The following is a 19,301-nucleotide window of genomic DNA, read 5'->3' on the forward strand; positions in this document are numbered from 1 at the left end:
CTTGGGCTAGAGTGCTATGGTGGCCTTCCAGAGTGCTAGGATTATAGACATGAGCCACCGCACCCTGCCCTCAATGTCATTTCTGAGCCAGTATTCTTCCACCTTTGTATCAAAATCTCTGCTCCTGTGAAGCTAGTTGCTACAACACCTTTTAGCTACATCACCTTCCGTGTCTCCTTATCTTTGTCATTTATCATTCTCCAAATCTCCCAGCCCCGGCCTTTATTCACTGGTGCATCTTGCCTATATCTTTTCTCTACCCCGATGGTTCTCAGGGTGTAGTCCTGGACCAGCAGCCGTCAGTAACAACTGGGAACTTGTTCAAAAATACAGGTTTTTAGGCCTCACCTCAGACTTACCAAACAAATTTTGAAAGTGAGGCCCAGCAATCTTAATTTTTTACCAAGCCTCCAGTTGATTCTAATGCATGCTCAAGTTTGAGAATGATCTACCATAAAACCTGCTGTTTTTCTGGGTGACTTTAGTGATCATATGGATTGTGCCATCCTCAAGTTTTTTGATCTTTTCAACGCGGTGACCTTCATCTTCATTTCTTCTCTTCAAGAACACCCAAACCCTGGGGGTGCCTATCTCTGAAATCTTAAAGTCTTATGTTCTACTCTCTAACCATAACCACCTGTCCTGGCTCTCTGTCTCTTGCACCTACTATTGGTTTTGTCAGCCCCCAGCCCTTCATTCTCTCTTGAGGCTGGGCCTTATCATAAGTCATTTGAAGTATTACCCCTCTGCCAAGCCATTTGACAGAATCTCATCCCTGGAAAATCTACCTTTTCCATTCTAGCATCAGGGTAACTGAATGCTGTTCTAGGAAATCACATAACCATGCAGATTTGGTGCAGCTGCATGTTCGTTCACCTTCTTGGAGAAGCCTTCCTGATCACCTTGTTTAAAACTATAAGACTTAAACCCCACTGCCAATGTTCCCTATCCTCCTTTTTTGTTTTTGTTGTTTTTTCCATAGCACTTATTACTATCTGATGATGGTACATATTTTTATTATTTGTTATTTATTGTCTGCCTTCCCACACTAGATAATAAGCTTTGTAAGGACAGAAGATTTTTGCCTGTTTTGCTGACTGTATATCCTTAGTGTTGAAAGAGTGCCCGGTACCTAGTATGGTTTCAGTAAATATTTTTGAATAGCGGTCTCCAACCTTGGTTGCCTTTCAGTACTCCCATTTCCTTACATGACATTGGTCAGCTTTCCTTCTCATTTTCACTAAGACTACTCCAAACCTCTTCTACTGTTATTCAAGCTTTCCTAACATGTGTCAACTGAAGAATAATGGGGTTCAAAAATTTGGAATGGAAAATTTTATTTCTCATTAAGAGTAGTAGCCTGCAGAGTGGCCATTCTGACAGGCTGGGAAACATAGCCTCAGGCAGAAGCTGAAAGCTCATACTTCAAGAGCTCATACTTCAACAGGAACAGGAATTTATGCTGAGTGGGGTGGCCAAATATACATACTTACCAAACTATAAGAGGAGTCATGAATATTGATGAAAGAAGAATTGTGCACGTGTGCAGTTGAGCTTCGTGCTCCTTCATAGATCGCGTGTACAAAAAATGACAGTGTTAGCATGATCCGAGGGTGGAGTTTTTTGGCCCTCTTACATCAAAAAGTAACACGGGACATGAAAACCCTTTGAGAGCAGCCTCCATAGACTGGCCAGAACCACTCCCTGGTCCTTGGCCCCTTACTCAGAAGGAATGCTAGTCAGGTACAGTGCTGAAACCACAAAGGAGAAGCACCATTAGGCAGTTGATTGAAATCAGTGGTGGAGCAGGTCTTTCGAAATGACTGGTTTCTGTTTAGCCCTTAGGAAAGAAAGCCTAATGGTAGTTAATGAGAGAGTGGGTATAATGTGCTTTATCTGGCCTGTCAGGGGCAGGATTTCAGTTTTAAGGTTTCTCTGCGGTTCCCTTGGCCAAGAGGGTGTCCGGTCCATCATGCAATTGGGGGACTTAGGATTTTATTTTTATTTCTCACACTCAACTTCTTCAATCTCAGTGAACCTTCTTGCCTCCTACTTCACTGATACATTTAAAAGTAAATTGCAGATATCAGGTTATTTTACCCCCATTTGCTCCCAGCATACATCTGTTTTTAAAAATGGCTATTTTCTTTCATAATCACAGTGCTTTCATTACTTAATAAAGTTAGCAGTACTTTCTTGAAATCATCTAACACCCAGTCCACAAATTCCCCTGATTGTCTCAAAAGTGTCTTTTTACTCTTGGATTTTTCAAATCAAGATTGTTTTGTCTTTTTTTTTAAACAGTTACTGGTGTATCTGAAAAGTTTGCAGTCAACACTTCAGTTAGGTCTCTGTTCTGATTATTTCAATGGAGAATCACCCTCTCAACTGGCATGCTGTCCAGCTGGAAGTATGGAGTAGACGCAGCTGTGACTGAGAAATGATAGGGCGGCAGCCCTAGTGGGAGAAGGCCTACTAGGATTGAAGAAGAGCCAGTGATCAGGATAAGGCTGCCACCCAGCAAGGGCAAGAGTCTTGGACCTGAAACATGATAGTTCATCAGCACAGGGCTATTCTAGGGCAATACCATATTTCACATGTTAGGCGTATTTTGATAAAACTGGAGGGAAGGTTAATATTGTCAGTGAAACAATTAGACTGTTTCTAGGACCTTTCTGGAACCTTTTGTGATATTTTTATTTCATTTTTACAACAAATATTATTGGGTGCTACGTCCCAGGTACCATTCTAGTAAAAGTCTGCCCTCAAGGAATGCACATTCTATGTGTAAAGTTAGATAATAAGCAAGATAAAATAAGTAAAATATATGGTATATTTAAAAATATATGGTACATATAAAATAAGTAAAATATATGGTATATCGGATAGTTTTAAGTGCTGTAGAGGAAAATACAGTATGGAAGAGGGATAGGAAATGTTGAGGGGGTGGGTTGCAATTTGTTAAAGTGTGGCCAGGGAGTGCCTTATGAGAAGGTCATATTTTCAGTAAACACCTGAAGGAGATGAGGTATTGAACTGTGCAGATATCTAGGAAAGTCTCTAGGCAAAGGGAATGTCAAGTGTAAAGGACATGAGGCAGGAATCTGCCTGTTAATTTGAGAAATAGGAAGGAGGCCAGTGTCTCAAAATAGTGACCTAGGGAAAGAGGAATAGCAGGTGAGGACTGGGAGGTGATGGGGGCCATTGTAAGGACTTTGGCTTTTACAAGCATATGAAGTAGGAGCCATTGGCAAGTTCTGAGCAGAAGAATGGCATTATCTAATTTGTTTGTTTGTTTGTTTGTTTGTTTGTTTTTTTGAGGCAGAGTCTCGCTCTGTTGCCCGGGCTAGAATGCTGTGGCATCAGCCTAGCTCACAGCAACCTCAAACTCCTGGGTTCAGGCAATCCTGCCTCCGCCTCCCAAGTAGCGGGGACTACAGGTGCACACCATCAAGCCAAGCTAGTTTTTAAATTTTTTGTAGAGACAGGGGTCTCATTATATTGCCCAGGCTGGTTTCAAACTCCTGGCCTCAAGCAGTCCTCCTGCCTTGGCCTCCCAAAGTGGTGGGATTACAGGCATGAGCCACCAAACCCAGCCTAATTTGCATTTTAGTAGTCATCTTCTGGCTGCTGTGTTGAGAATAGACTATAGTAGAGCAGGGGCAGAGGTGAGAACACTAGTTAGGAGGCCATTGTAGTAATCCAGGTGAGCTAAATGTGGCTTGGACCAGAGGGATAGCAATAGAGATTGGATTCTAGATATATTCTGAAGGTAGAACCAACAGGATTTGCTGACATATTGAATGTGGGATATGAGCGAGAAAGCCTTTGGAAGGGGCTTAGCAGTAATTTGTGAGATATTCAAAGGTGGTAGCCATCACCACATCCCTATGTATGTGCATCCTAGTCGTCAAATTTTACTGCATCTGGATTTTAAAACAACAATTATAAAACAATACTTATGTATTAACAAGCTCTAAGCTTGATGAATAGCAGAAACAATAAAAAAGATAATCTTTAGGGTAAAAATCAAAACAACAGACGATATAGTATTTTTAAGTATGGTCCGTATTTCATTTACTTTTCTGTGTCCTTTACTTTCTGTCCGTTCTATTCTGGAATGGCCAGTAGGCATTTTCTATAAAATTTACCCCAAAAATAATTCTCACAGATTATTCCTCTGTCCCAATCAGCCTCTTGTATATAAAAGCCTCAAACTTAATCTCTCTCATGATCTCTCTTACTTAACCCCACCAGAATCTTGTACATGTAACATACTAACTTGTAGAAAAGATAATTAACTTTGTTGTTCATAGATGTTAACCTATACAGGGTAGGGCAGCCCTACTTTTAATAAAGAATCTAAGCCTTGTTCTTTGGTTTTATAATAGAATTCAGTTTTATGATGTATTCTTGTATAATCTAAATGAGGTAGGTTTCCCTTTAATCAGCCACACAAAGTATTTTATTCCAGGGAGAGAATAAAGGGAGAGAGCTGTTCAAAAACTTTGGTGATGCCTGCAATTTTCACGGCAAGAGATAATAGAACAGACTGGGTATCACTCATTTATTCATTCATTCAACAAATATTTATTGAGCACTTGGTATATGCCAGCCATTGGAAATATTAATACTAATTGAGGAAAGCAGACTAGGCCCTGTCCTTGCTCACAGAGCTTACAGTCTCAGGGTATTCTGTATTTCTTTTGACATTAAATTGAACAGTCAGAAAGTAATCGTAGGAGAGCCAATATTATAGAATGATTGAAATGTGACTCTTTGAGTCAGATAATGGTGAGTTTGAATTTTGAGTTTTAAATTTCTAATTCTGTGACCTTGGGTGAGTAATATAATGACTCGGAGCCTTAGTTTCTCTTCATGTTTAAAATGGAACCTATGTTACAGCCTTGTTGAGAGGATTAAATAATATGTGTAAAGTGCGTTAGCATAATGCTTGGGATGTTGTATTTGAGATCAGTTATTTCATTCTTTTAACCTATTTGGACCTGAAAACAATAATACTAAATATACACATGTACATACACATATACACTCAGCTTTGAGATTGCCTGGCTATGTTGGGATCTAGAAAGACTTTGTCACAATCATGTTTGAGGAAAAAATCTGGAAGTGGATGAAGGTATTCAGGAATAAATCTGGGAGGTATGATGGTATATGATAGTATACACTGGTCTCTGTCACTAGATGGTGAGTTCTCACAGCCAGACTGTGTCTCCTTCAGTCTGGTAACCCTACTGAGGGGCTGGTGGTAGACACCAACATATCTTTGTTGGGTGAATGTCTAAAGTCTTTCAGGGCAATTGCTGGAACCATCTCACCATCCATGGGTTGCTGGAACCTGCCCAGGCTTAGGCTTCTTACAGCTGACCACTGTAGCTTCACAAGCCCCTCCCTAACCTAAATCCATGGGTCTGTTAGATTCAGGGCCTCCTGGAATCAGAGAATGTAAGGCAAGATCCTGTAGTGCACTGCCCAATGCGTGCTCACACTGTGTTACAAGGAGTGTTTCGCTACTCTGGTATTTTCCTGGGCAGTTTTTTACGAATGTTTCCTCAATTGTGGGAATCCCCATCTGAGTGTCTCCTTCCTAAATCCTCTACCTCAGCATATTCCTGCTCCTTCTGAACAGCCAACCACCTTACTCAGAATCGGGTATCCCTTCAAATCTCTATGTCTTAATTCTTCTCTCAAATGACTTGCTGATCCTTGGCTGACTAAAGTAAGGGATGCTTTTGTGTGTTTATCATTTTGTTTTGTTTTGTTTTGTTAAACAGGTTCTCTAATTGAACAGCTAACTACAGAAAAATATGAGTGCATGGTATGCTGTGAATTGGTTCGCGCCACAGCCCCAGTGTGGAGTTGTCAGAGCTGTTATCATGTGTTTCATCTGAACTGCATAAAGAAATGGGCAAGGTCTCCAGCATCTCAAGCAGGTGAATTGTTTTTCTCTTCTGAGTAGTTACTCATTTGATATGTTCAGGTTTTAAACCTACCTTTAAAAATACTGTTTAATTCCACTTAAATGTTTTTGTCTGCAAAGAGAATGTGTTACCTTAATCACATGTTTCCGATGACCAGAATTCAGGTATAGATCTTAAATAAACTAGCTAAACATAACAATATTAAATTATATTTAGGTTGTGATAAAATCAGTTACTTTTATTAAAAATGTTAGCATTTATTTATTTTTCTCCAACATACTGATTTTATTTCCTTTGGAATATATACACGGTAGTGTGATTACTATATCATATGGTAATTCTATTTTTAATTATTTTTTCTTCTCTCTCTTTTTTTTTTTTTTTTTTTAATTTTTTTAGAGAAAGGGTCTTACTGTGTTGCCCAGGCTGGTCTCAAACTCCTGGGCTCAAGCGATCTTCCTGCCTCAGCCTCCCAAAGTGCTGGGATTACAGGCATGAGCCACCATGCCTGGCCCTTTTTCCATTTTTAAATTTTTATTTTTATGCGTACATAATAGTTCTGCATATTTATGGGGTACATGTGATATTTTGATACAGATATATACTGTGAAATGATCAAATCAGGGTAATTGGGATATCTGTCATCTCAAACATTTATCATTTCCTTGTGTTAGGAACATTCCAATTTCACTTTTCTAATTATTTTGAAATATACAAAAAATTGTTAACTGTAGTCACCTTATTGTGCTACCAAACACTAGATCTTATTCTTTTTACCTAACTGTATTTTTGTACCCATTAACTAATCCCTCTTTTTTTCTTTTTTCTTTCTTTTTTTTTTTGAGATAGGGTCTCATTCTGTTGCCTGGGCTAGAGTACAGTGCCTCATCATAGCTCACTGCAAACCTCAAACTCCTGGGTTCAAGAGTACTCCTGCCTTAGCTTCCTGAGTAGTGCACTATGCCCAGCTAATTTTTCTGTTGTTTTTTTGTCGTTGTTGTTGTTTTGTTTTGTTTTTTTGGTAGAGCCAGGGTCTCACTATGTTGCTCAGGTTGGTCTCAAACTCCTGGCTCAAATGGTCCTCCCATCTCAGCCTCCCAAAGTACTAAAATTATAGGCCTGAGCTACCACACCTGTCCACTAACCACTCTTTATCGTCCTCCACTCCACTTCCCACTACCCCTCCAACCCTCTGGTAACCATCATTCTGCTCTCTATCTCCATGAGATTAACTTTTTTAGCTCTCACATATAAGTGAGAACATGCAGTAATTGTCTTTGTTTGCTTCTTTCATTTAATATAATGTCCTCCAATTCTATCCATGTTGTTAAAAATAGCTGTTATCTAAGTAGCAACTATAGAAAGCATTTCTTATATAGTTTGCTTTTGAAATTTATAGAAAGCAATTATGTAATTTACGTTTAGGATATTGAAGTTGCTTCTGCCTTTTATAAATCCTCTCTATAGTATATTGTAGGCTTTTCCCAAAGTATACTAGTAGTCTATTCTTATGGATAATGCAAATGTGATTAATAGTATGCTTTCTAAACTATGGATCTCTAATTCAAAATGTATAGGTTTTTCTGGATATACTCAATTTTGGCCAGGCGCAGTGGCTCATGCCTGTAATCCCAGTACTTTGGGAGGCTGAGGTGGAAAGATTGCTTGAGGACAGGAGTTTGAGACCAGCATGGGCAATATAGTGAGATCCTATCTTTAAAAAAAAATTTAAAAATTAGCTCTGTGTGGTGGCACATGCCTGTAGTCCCAGCTACTCAGGAGGCTGGGGTGGGAGGATTGATTGCTTAAGCCCAGGAGTTCAAAGTTGAGCTACGATCATACCACTGCACTCCAGCCTGGGCAACACAGCAAGACCCTGTTTCTAAAAACTAAAGCAAAATTTTACCCTATTTTTTGAGCCAAGATTCAGATAATGTTAACACTAGAAATAAAACAAAATGGATACCCACTCAATTCACTGTATCTGAAAGTCTTTATAAATATAATCCCAAATTCAGTATTTAACTTTTTTTTTTTTTTTTTTTTTTTGAGACAGAGTCTCACTCTGTTGCCCAGGCTAGAGTGAGTGCCGTGGCGTCAGCCTAGCTCACAGCAACCTCAAACTCCTGAGCTCAAAGGATCCTCCTGTCTCAGCCTCCCAAGTAGCTGGGACTACAGGCATGCACCACCATGCCCGGCTAATTTTTTCTATATATATTTTTAGCTGTCCATGTAATTTCTTTCTATTTTTAGTAGAGATGGGGTCTCGCTCTTGCTCAGGCTGGTCTCGAACTCCTGAGCTCAAACGATCCGCCCACCTCGGCCTCCCAGAGTGCTAGGATTACAGGCGTGAGCCACCGCGCCCGGCCCCAAATTCAGTATTTAAGCAAAGCATTCAGTGTTGTGAATTTGTTTCTTTTGTGTGTGTGAATTTGTTTCTTAAATGTCTGTTATACTTAACATTGGAATTACTGCCCCTGCTTCAATATTGTAGCCTCTTATAGATTTAAATTTTTAAAGATTACATGTGCTTTTTGAAAGAAAATTCATTTGGCTTATTCCCATTTTTCTTGACAGATGGCCAGAGTGGTTGGAGGTGCCCTGCCTGTCAGAATGTCTCTGCACATGTTCCTAATACCTACACTTGTTTCTGTGGTAAGTTTGTTTCTATACACTGGAGTCTCTTTCACTTCATGCATTGAACCTCAGTTCCCAGTCCAGGAGAGGTGGTCTGCTGGGCATGTTTTATTTTATTTTATTTTATTTTTTTCCACTATTACACATCAGTAGCATGGGCATGTTTTAGAAGTTACTAAGACTTCAAAGCTGTAAGAGCCTACAAGACCATACTCACGTGATCCGTCACGTAGCTAGAGTCACAGCCTTTGTGCCCTTCACAGGCTGTTCTGGAGATGGGCCTTCTCATCATGCCAATGAGGCTCATACAGCTTCTGAGCTGTGGTGCTGGTCCCCCTGGTCTTAGCTGGAGACCAGAGCCAACCAGGTGGCTGAGGCAGATATGGACATGAGCTTCCCTCACCCCTAGCTGTAATAGCTTTGATATTCCAGATATGAGCAGCATGAGTAAAAAGTAGTGTTTTTTTTTTAATCCAAGAAATAAGTCATTGGCATTTATAATAAATAGAGAGATTTTCTATAAACCAGCCTTACAAACTCTATCCTTGCATCCTCCCTCTTTATGGAATATTTTCTTCCTGTTTTTGAATAGCTCGGTTCCCCTATGTATCAGGAAAAACTTGCCGTGATCCAGATGCTTATTCCTCCTGCTAGTCTGTTTTTTGCATGTCTTTTTTTTTTTTTTTTTATTTCCTGCCGGTCTCTTAATGACTAACCTTCTCCATCTAGTTGTTGATTTTTCAGATTTTGTCTCTTAACCATTTGTTTCCCTCCTTGAAGCATTGCATTTTTGCTTCTATCCTTGTTGCCAGACTGAAACTGTATTCAGAAGTCATCAGCGACCTCTTCCTAACCATATCTAGGGCTGATTTATAGGTTCATAACATTTTTGGCAGCATGACAGCCCTTGACACCTTTGACCCCCCCTTCTTGAAATGACTAGCTCTTCTTGCATGCTCTCCTTATTTTTCTAACCAATCAGCTCATATTTCTACTTTCCCATTACTTAGCAGCTTTCACCAAGAGTTAGTCATTACTGTAAACTCTTCTAGATTCAGTACTTTGGTGAACTCATTGTCAGAATGTTTACCCCATCTTTTCTTTAAATTCTCATCCATTGTATCATGTAAGATCTGACCCCAAATGCCCTATTCCAGGGGAAGTTTCCCTTTGTTATCCCCTCTCTCACTTTGGCCACTCTTTTACTTGGAATCTGCTGGTCTTATATATTTTACTATCAAATTCTGAGGCTTTTGGTTTGTTGGTTTTTTTGCTTTGTTTCTTTGAGACAGGGTCTCACTTTGTTGCCCAGGCTAGACTGCAGTGGTGTCATCATAGCTCACTGCAACCTCAAACTCCTGGGCTTAAGCAATCCTCCTGCCTCAGCCTCCCAAGTAGTTGGGACTACAGGCACCTGCCACCATGCCCGGCTAATTTTTTCTATTTTGGGGGTCTCGCTCTTGCTCAGGCTGGTCTCAGAACTCCTGTCCTCAGGCAGCCCTCCCACCTGCCTCCCAGAGTGCTGGGATTAGAGGCGTGAGGCACTGGGCCCGGCGAGGCTGTGATTCTTTATGGAAATTAGTTTGATAGCTGTGTGTAGTATATTTTGGTGCCTAAACAGTTTGGGGACTTAAAATAATATGGATGGAGAATAATAAAGATCTATAATGAATAGGCTAGAAAGGAAAAGGTAAACAGGAATTAATAACAAAGTGAAAGGGAGGAACCCAAATGTGACTCCAAAGTTTCATGCTTTTGGAACTGGTGATACCAAGGAAAAGAGCAGGTCAAAAGAGCAAGGTTTGGTGGGAACAGTGAATTCAGTTTAGAAATGCTGAGTTGGAGGAGTGGGCAGGACATTCAGTGATAGATGTCCAACAGGCATGTAGGAATATTTGAAGATCAGGATGTAGGGATGGGAGCCAGAGTTGAGGGGAGTGGATGAGAACCTAGTGGGTAAAAAGGGTAAGAAGTGAAGAAGGGATGTGATACAGAACCCTGGAAGGGAAAAGGAAAAAACCCATCATGTAGAGTCAGGGAAAAGAAGTGGAGCCATTGGAAGATGTTAGGGGAAAACCAGGGCACTGTGTTGGAGCAAGAAAGCACAGAGGCAGGGAGGCTTTTGTAGTAGTCTGGAGATGCAGTTTTGCCTGTAGAGAGAAAAGAGCAAGAGTGGGAGAGGAGATGAGGTGAGAGATACTGTGTAGGGAAAATTGACAAGATTTGGTGATTAAGTGCAGTGTTGAAAGAAGAAGAGGAGTCGGCGATGATTAGTTTTTCTGTGTGACTCTGACAGTGATGCTGACAAAAGTAGGGAACACTGAAGGAGGGGTTGGGTTGTAGATGGAAGATTTGAACTTTGGCTGTGGATAAATCAGTTTGAGATGATTGTGAAACCCCAAGCAGAGATGTTCAGCAGACATTTGGACAAGTGGGATTGAAACTGAGGATTCAGGACAAGGCAGAAACTGTAGATTCGGGAACCAATGACCTTTAGGCATATTGAACCTCTCAGCATGAATAAAATTTCTGAAAAAGACAGTATAGAGAGAAAAGCAGAGGCCTTGGAGTGGGGATGACTGTCTTTTATTGTGCAAATTGCTCAAGTGAGGATGAATTCCTCAAGGGCAAAGAGGAATCTGTGCCCCTGTTTTACTCTTACCTCGTCTGCACTAAGTGCATGGAAGATACTCAGTCAAGATTTGCAGAGTGACATTGATTATAAAATTATAGACCTTTTATGCCTACTTTACAGCTTTTCAATAGGCGAGTTCCTACTACAGAGGGCATTTATGTCCCTTCTATCTCTTACTGTCTGCTCCCCTTCCCCTAGTATTCTTCCCTTATTCCCTCCTCTGATCTTTACAGCAGCTTTTTCCATATCCGTCTTGAGGCCATTTACAAAAAGCTTATCTTGTAGGTATTTGTCTCAGATTAAATGTGTCCATTAGTCAAAATGGCATTTTCATAAGTAAAAGTGACTTTTTATTTATCTTTCCTGGGTAATCCAGAATTTAAGATTTATCATACTCAGTGAAGCTGTTGATGAATAGCATTACGTTCATCTTTTTATTTTAGAATGTGAGATAATACATTTGTTGAACTAATGAAAACCACACTAACATTTCATGCTGTCTAGCTATACTGTACTGTTTCATTAAAGTTGAGGATGTGGTTGAAGTGTATACCATTGACTCTCTGATCTGATATGTTTTAGGCAAGGTAAAGAATCCTGAATGGAGCAGAAATGAAATTCCACATAGTTGTGGTGAGGTTTGTAGGAAGAAACAGCCTGGCCAGGACTGCCCACATTCCTGTAACCTGTAAGTTGGAACACTAGACCCATTGGGATTCCTGGTGGATATGCTTTGCTGGTGGCTTTAAGTACACATATCTGGTTAGCATGTAACTTACTGGGGTGAAGGGTGATATGGGACCATTTACTGAGCGCTTACTCTGTGCCAGGCACTCTACATAAGTTAATTTGTTAAGTCATTACCACAACCCAGTAATGTATAGGTATTTATCATTTCCATTTACAGATGAGGCTTCGAAAGGCCAAGCATCTGGCCCAATGTCACAGTGCTAGGACATGGTGAAGCAGCAGTTTCCAAAGCCAGTGCTCCTTCCACTGTAGTACACTGCTGGCTTCTAAGAAGAAATGAGACTCATATATTGTATGCCCCAGTGATATGCAGGTCCAAAGAGAATGTATAGAACAGCCTTCTGTCTGGTGAAAGACAATTGTTTAAGGTCCTGTCAGACAGTGTTTTGAGAATGTGAATCTTTTCCCTACAGTAAATAGCAAGCTTTAGAACGTATCCAGTCAGCTTTTAAATAATAAGAGAAATACACAGTAATAGAGAAGCAATTGATCAGTTACAAATACATTCCTACAAACCAAGGTTTAAATCCTGGGTTCAAGCCACTTAAATAGTTACGGTACCTTGGACAAGTTGCTTAACTTCTCTAAACCTGGATTTCTGCATCTGTAAAATAATAGTGATATGAATAATAATACAGGGTTCTATGAAAATTAAATGAATTAATGAACCTAAGAGGCTTGGTACAGAGTCTGGCAAGTGGTCAAAAAATGGTAATTCCTGCTTTTTATTACCCGAATGTTAAGAGTAAAACAGCAGAGTGTTATCTTGGTGCTTCTATTGCATGGAGCAGGGGTAATATTGGACCAGGGGCCTTGTGATCAAGGTATGGTGGTGGTGGTGCTTGGGAAATGTCAATGGGTGTAGAGCTGTTTCAGATTGAGCTAAACAGCATGGCTTGCAATCTGCTAGGCAGTCGTCTGCCTCCTTCTCTTTGACTGCTTGCGTAGGTTCTTCCTCAGGGACTCATTTACTTAAACCATTCTTTCCTTTAGCTGGCCTTTTAAGTAAATTCAGTAATAAGAAATTAACCCCCTGCATGGACTCTTTCTGAAGCCTTCAGCAGAAATATGTTCTTATTAACTACCAGAGAACACCAAAAGTGACATAAATCAGGTGGTCAACACCATGTCGGAGGGGAAAGGACAGCTTAAAACCACTCTTGTGTCTCATACTTGGAACTGTCCTTTTACTCTTGTCAGGACCGTAAAGGTTGCTAAAACCCATTCCCCAACAGCACTTTCCTGGTCTCAAAGAAAGCTTTGCGTTTCTCTTACTGACATTTATCAGGACTCGGAAGCCACACTTGGCCCCTTTCTCTGTTTTGGTTTGTTCTTCTAAGTTATAAAATTCTCTAGAGCAGTGGTTCTTGACCCTGGCTGCATATTAGAATCATTTAAGGAACATTTTTAAAAACCAGTACTGAGTCTCTGCCTCAGAGCAATTGCATCAGAATCTCTGAAAGTCAGTTCCAGAAAGCTATAGTTTTAAAATCTCTCCAGGTGATTCCAATATGTAGCCAGTGTTACAACCACTTCTCTAAAAATTAAGAAAACCTGAGATTGAGTCCAGGCTTCTGGGATATTTGAAACAACCTGGAGTCACCCACATTGACCAGCAGTTTATCTGTCAGTCTAAAGTTATTTAAATGTGCAACCATGAAAATTGTTTCACCTAAAAGGTGAAAGGGTTGGGACATATGTGAAATACAACTACTGAGTAATGGTACTCATCTTTAAAGAAACGTGCTTAACCTTATGTCTACTGTCTGTCTAAATGGTCACCTTAAAAGACTAGGCACTTGTTCCTGGGTTGTTTTCAGTGTTTAAATCTTATTTAAAGATTATTAGAGCTGGTGTAGGAGTCCCATTTAAAAAAACTAAAAAACTCAGGCAGATCACTTTCTTGTATTTATGCCAAATTCTATCATTGACCTGATTAATTAGACTTGGCTCTGATTGACTTTTAATTCCTAAAGGATTATGATTGCCATCACTTAGAATGCCCCCTCCCAAAAAAAAGTTGTAGAAGTTCCCAAAATGTTTTAAGTAGTGGTATTTCTGTAGCAGTGTGTAATTTACCAGGGTGTCTACTTTGAAGAGGACAGTATTTATTTGAATATTCAAATTCCATTTTGTAATTTTTTTCCCATTGGTCTCTATAACATAGCTCCTATAAACATTCTATTCAGGGATCTAATTCTGACCCATAGCACATCATTCAGTTCAGTTCTTTCCATGGCCCTGTGTTCTGTCCCTATGTTACTTACCAACATGCCTCCCCTCATGTCATCCTTCTTTTCACTGTTCCCGTAATTTTATTTTATTTTATTTTATTTTTTTTGAGACAGAGTCTCACTCTGTTACCCTGGCTAGAGTGCCGTGGCCTCAGCCTCGCTCACAGCAACCTCAAACTCCTGGGCTTAAGCAATCTACTGCCTCAGCCTCCCGAGTAGCCAGGACTACAGGCATGCGCCACCATGCCCGGCTAATTTTTTCTATATATATTTTTAGTTGGCCAGATAATTTGTTTCTTTTTTTTTTTGTTGTTGTTGTTGAGACAGAGTCTCACTTTGTTGCCCAGGCTAGAGTGAGTGCCGTGGCGTCAGCTTAGCTCACAGCAACCTCAGACTCCTCGGCTTAAGCGATCCTACTGCCTCAGCCTCCCGAGTAGCTGGGACTACAGGCATGCGCCACTATGCCCGGCTAATTTTTTCTATATAGATTTTTAGTTGTCCATATAATGTCTTTCTATTTTTTTTAGTAGAGACGGGGTCTCACTCAGGCTGGTTTTGAACTCCTGACCTCGAGTGATCCACCCTCCTCGGCCTCCCAGAGTGCTAGGATTACAGGCATGAGCCACCGCGCCCGGCCTGTTCACGTTATTAACCCAGCACCTGATTATTACTTCACTAGCTGATGAGAAAATGTATACTTCTCATGGACCTAGTATATTTGAGCTCTGTTAGTTTGCTTAGATTCTGATGTTCTGTAGGACCGTATTGGCCATCCTGCTGTTCACCTGAGTAGCAAGCATTTTTATGCCCACACACTGCTGTAAGTGAGCCAAGACCATATTTGAAAATGTCATCTTTGACCGTCAGACCCAAATAAAAACAGTGTTCTGATTGGGCTCTATTTTTCTAGTTAAATATTCTGAAGTGATAATGCTGTCACTTTTTTCTTCATAGAAATATAGTTGATATCTTTTAAAAAATAGTTTAATCAACTTTAGATAAATACAAAGACATTTTATAGTAGGTTTATTTGTTGCTCATTCGTAATAGGACCCAGTTGGAGCAGCTTTGTTCAAGTTTAGATTCATGTGTATGGTCTATTCATTGAAGCCTTTCTTTTTCAGTCTCTGTCATCCTGGACCTTGCCCACCCTGCCCTGCCTTTATGACTAAAACATGTGAATGTGGACGGACCAGGTAACATTAGAATTGCACTCTAAAGAACACCGCAGTTTCCACATGGATGATTTTCTTGTGAATTTCCTTTTCTTTTTCTTTTCTTTTCTTTTCTTTTGTTTTTAAAATTTTGAGACAAGGTCTTGCTCTGTTGCCCAGACTGGAGTCCAGTGGCACGATTGTAGCTCACTGTAAACTCAAACTCCTGGGCTCAAGCAATCCTCCCACCTCAACTTCCTGAGTGGCTAAGACTACAGACCTGTGCCACCATGCCCGCCTAATTTTTAATTATTATTTTTTTTTTTTTAGAAGATCCATTCAATCTAGATCACCTAATTTTTAAACAAATTTTTTGAGAGACAGGGTCTTGCTATGTTGACCAAGCTGATCTCAAGCGATCCTCCCACCTTGGCCTCCCAAAGTGTTGGGATTACAAGCGTGAACCACTGCACCCAGCTGTGAATTTCTAAAGTAAAAGATTCATAGGTAGATATAAATAAATGATAGATATAAATAGTAATTTTCTATAAATAGTAGTTTCGTGTGCTGCCCCGATCCTGTTTTACAATCTTGTAAGTCAGCGGTCCCCAACCTTTTTGGCACTAGGGACCGGTTTCATGAAAGACAGTTTTTCCATGGACTGGGGTGGAGGTGGGGGTGAGGGGCGTGTGGAGCTCTGCAGCTTAGGGGTTGGGGTCTGCAGTTATAAGTGATTAAGAAATTGTGTACACAGTGAGATTGTGGGCTTACCCATTTCAGGTGAAATGCCAGAGCCACAGCAATTTTTTTAGCCTCTAGTGAGTGACAGAACCAGGAGTTGAACCCAGGTCTGTTAAGGTCCAAGAGACAGGGATCATTTTCCTGTGCCTAGCACAGTAACTGGCATCTAAGTGGTTTTCAGTGAATGTCGTTGAATGAAAGATTAAGTGACCCCAGAATGCACCCTCTTTTCATTATAATACAAGTTCTCTGGCATCATCAGTACAAGGATCACTGATAGCTGTGGAGTGCCTCTGAGGCCCAGTAAGATATGAAAATGATTTCTGAACCACGAGATGAGATGGATCATATAGATTTTCAATGGTGTGTGTTTGTTTAGCATTTACTGAACTTAGTGTGGCCTGAGATTCACATGCTAGGGTTCTGGGTCACAGAGGTCAGATACTGGCTCTGCCACTGACTGGTTGTTGATCCTGGGCAAGTTGCTTCGTCTCGATGAACCTCATTTTTCTTATCATACAGTAGAAAAATAATAGTTTCCACCTCAAGGAGTTGGTGTTAGCCATGGTGCTGGGCAAAATGGTAGGATGATAGGTCAATGTTAGCCATTATGCTGGGTACTGCAAACTGATCATCTATGTATTTAACATAAATATATAGTTAAAATGGGAGTAGGGGACAGAATGAAACTCTTCTTGTAGGACAGTAGACTCCAAGTGCTAAACCATTACCCTAGAAACAGACCTTAAGATAATTGTCTAAAAATACTGGCCTCATATCCTTCTCTAGCCAGGAAGTTGGCAAGATCAGGATATTTAGTAGAACAAAGCTAGAATGATTTCCCCACCCCGAATCAAAGTCACATAGAGTATGTTCTAAGTATTGTAGCTGCATAAAAAGCCAAAATGCTGGTGTCAGGAAAATGCCATTGTGCTTTCAGTGTGGGTATGTCAAATCTGGGTACATTATAGCTGCCCCTCCCTCTCTGTCTAAAAGGTACTGTGGGAGCTCCAGGCAGAGCTAGGCATAGAATCCAGATCTTCTAAACCTTCCTCCAGGGCTTTTTCCCCATAGAGCGTGCTGCTCTGCGGAACTCAAGAGATGATACCACATAAAAAAATACTTAAGAATAGCCTTCAGTTCCTCACTGGCCAGAAAATAGGGGAGAGACAAAGGCAGGATGGAAAATAAGGAGAAGAAAATGGAGAAAGGGAAAGTAATTGAGGAAATAAGAATTGGAGGCGGGAGACATATAGAAAAAATGGAGGAAACAAGGTTAAGAGAAAAGTTTAGTAGGGTTTGGGGGGAGGGTTGGGGCTTCAGTGTTAGTTTAACAGTCCAACAAGAACTTTTAGACTGATGCGTCTTTACATCTCTTGTCTTTACAGGCACACAGTTCGCTGTGGTCAGGCTGTCTCAGTCCACTGTTCTAATCCATGTGAGAATGTTTTGAACTGTGGTCAGCACCGCTGTGCTGAGCTGTGCCATGGGGATCAGTGCCAGCCTTGCCGGATCATACTGAACCAGGGTAAGTGGTGAGCACACCAGCTAGCAATGCTTGCATACTTTTCTGAAACCTTATTTATGGTTGTCATGATACACATCAATTGGTCTCAAACCTGTAGCCACAGAGATTCTATTCAGCTCTGGTATCTTGAGGAGAGAGGACTAGAGATAGAATGCTTAGACGGTTTTTATCATTTTACTTGCATATTACCAGTATAGGTCAAACTCCTATATAATTTGGACTATAGATTTTAAAATGCTATTTTAAAGTAACTGCTTTAAAAGGACCTAGAAAGGCCAAAGTAATCTTGCAAAAGAACTTGAAAGACTTACACTACCTGATTTCAAAACCATAAAGCTACACTATTTGTGACACTGCAGTTATTAGTATAAAGATAAACTAATAAGCTGGGTGCTATATTCCCAGCTACTTGGAAGGCTGAGGCAGGAAGATTTGAGGCTGGGAGTTTAAGACCAGCCTGGGCAACATAGCAAGACCCTGCCTCTTAACAAAAAAAAAAAAAAAAAAGACTAATAGATCAATGGAAGAAAAATAGATCAATGTCCAGAAATAGATCCACACATATACAATCAATTGACTTTCAACCAAGATGTTAATCCAATGGGCAAAGTCTTAACTAATATTACTAGAACAAATGGGTGCATGTATGGAAAAAAAAAATGAATCTCAACCCGTATCTCAGTCTTTATGCAAAAATTTATTCTACATGAATCACAGATATAAATCTAAAATCCAGAAACATAAAGCTTCTAGAAGAAACTATATGGATATTTTAATGACTTTGGGGTTAGTTAAAGATTTTGTGGACAAAAGGACTAACTGTAAAAGAAAAAATTGATAAATTGGACTTTATCAAAATTTAAAATTTCAACTCATCAAAAGACACTTTAAGAAAGTGAATAGGCTAGGTCTCACACCTGTAATCCTAGCAATCTGGGAGGCCAAGCATGGAGGATCGCTTGAGCTCAGAAGTTCACGACCAGGTGAGCAAGAGTGAGACCCTGTCTCTACTAAAAAGAAATAGAAAAAATTAGCCGTGGTGGTGCATATCCATAGTCCCAGCTACTCGGGAAGTTGAGGCAGGAGGATCACTTGAGCCCAGGAGTTTGAGGTTGCTGTGAGCTATGATGATGCCACTGCACTTTAACCAGGGCGACAGAGCAAGACTCTGTCTCAAAAAAAAAAAAAAAAAAAGATAAATCATAGGTTGTATCCAGAATATTTTAAATATTCCTATAAATCAATAAAAAAGATGAACAACTCAAAAATGTGAATGAATGACTTGAAAGATACTTCACAAAAGAAATCATAAAAATGGCTGAAAAACACATGGAATGTGCTTAACATAGACTTAGCATTTGACTCAGTATTTCTACTCCTAGGCATACACCCAAGAGAAATGAAAATATGTGTCCCCACAAAACTTGTAAATGAGGCTGGACATAGTGGCTCATGCCTGTAATCTTAGCACTTAGGGGAAGCCAAAACAAGAGGATCACTTGAGGCCAGGAGTTCGAGACCAGCCTGAGCAACATGGCAAGACTCTGTCCCTACAATGGAATATCATTCAGCCATAAAAAGGAACGAAGTTCTGGTACATGCTACAAAGTAGATGAACCTCCAAAATATACTAAGTGAAAGAAGCCAGTCACAAAGGACCACATTGTTTTTTTTTTTTTT

The 19,301-nt window shown here is 40.2% G+C and overlaps 1 protein-coding gene across 3 annotated transcripts in view; it reads left to right on the plus strand.

Moving 5' to 3' along the window:
* Nucleotides 1–19,301, plus strand: part of NFX1 (nuclear transcription factor, X-box binding 1) — an 81,639-nt gene that overhangs the window by 9,433 nt on the left and 52,905 nt on the right. For all 3 annotated transcript variants that reach the window (XM_069476513.1, XM_069476514.1, XM_069476516.1), the window contains exons 3-7: nt 5,796–5,954; nt 8,520–8,597; nt 11,797–11,902; nt 15,323–15,394; nt 17,482–17,621. In XM_069476513.1, the coding sequence (XP_069332614.1) occupies nt 5,796–5,954; nt 8,520–8,597; nt 11,797–11,902; nt 15,323–15,394; nt 17,482–17,621 (555 nt within the window). The remainder of the gene's footprint in view (nt 1–5,795; nt 5,955–8,519; nt 8,598–11,796; nt 11,903–15,322; nt 15,395–17,481; nt 17,622–19,301) is intronic.

The sequence above is a fragment of the Eulemur rufifrons genome, chromosome 7 (assembly GCF_041146395.1).
Source record: "Eulemur rufifrons isolate Redbay chromosome 7, OSU_ERuf_1, whole genome shotgun sequence".
Taxonomy (NCBI): domain Eukaryota; kingdom Metazoa; phylum Chordata; class Mammalia; order Primates; family Lemuridae; genus Eulemur; species Eulemur rufifrons.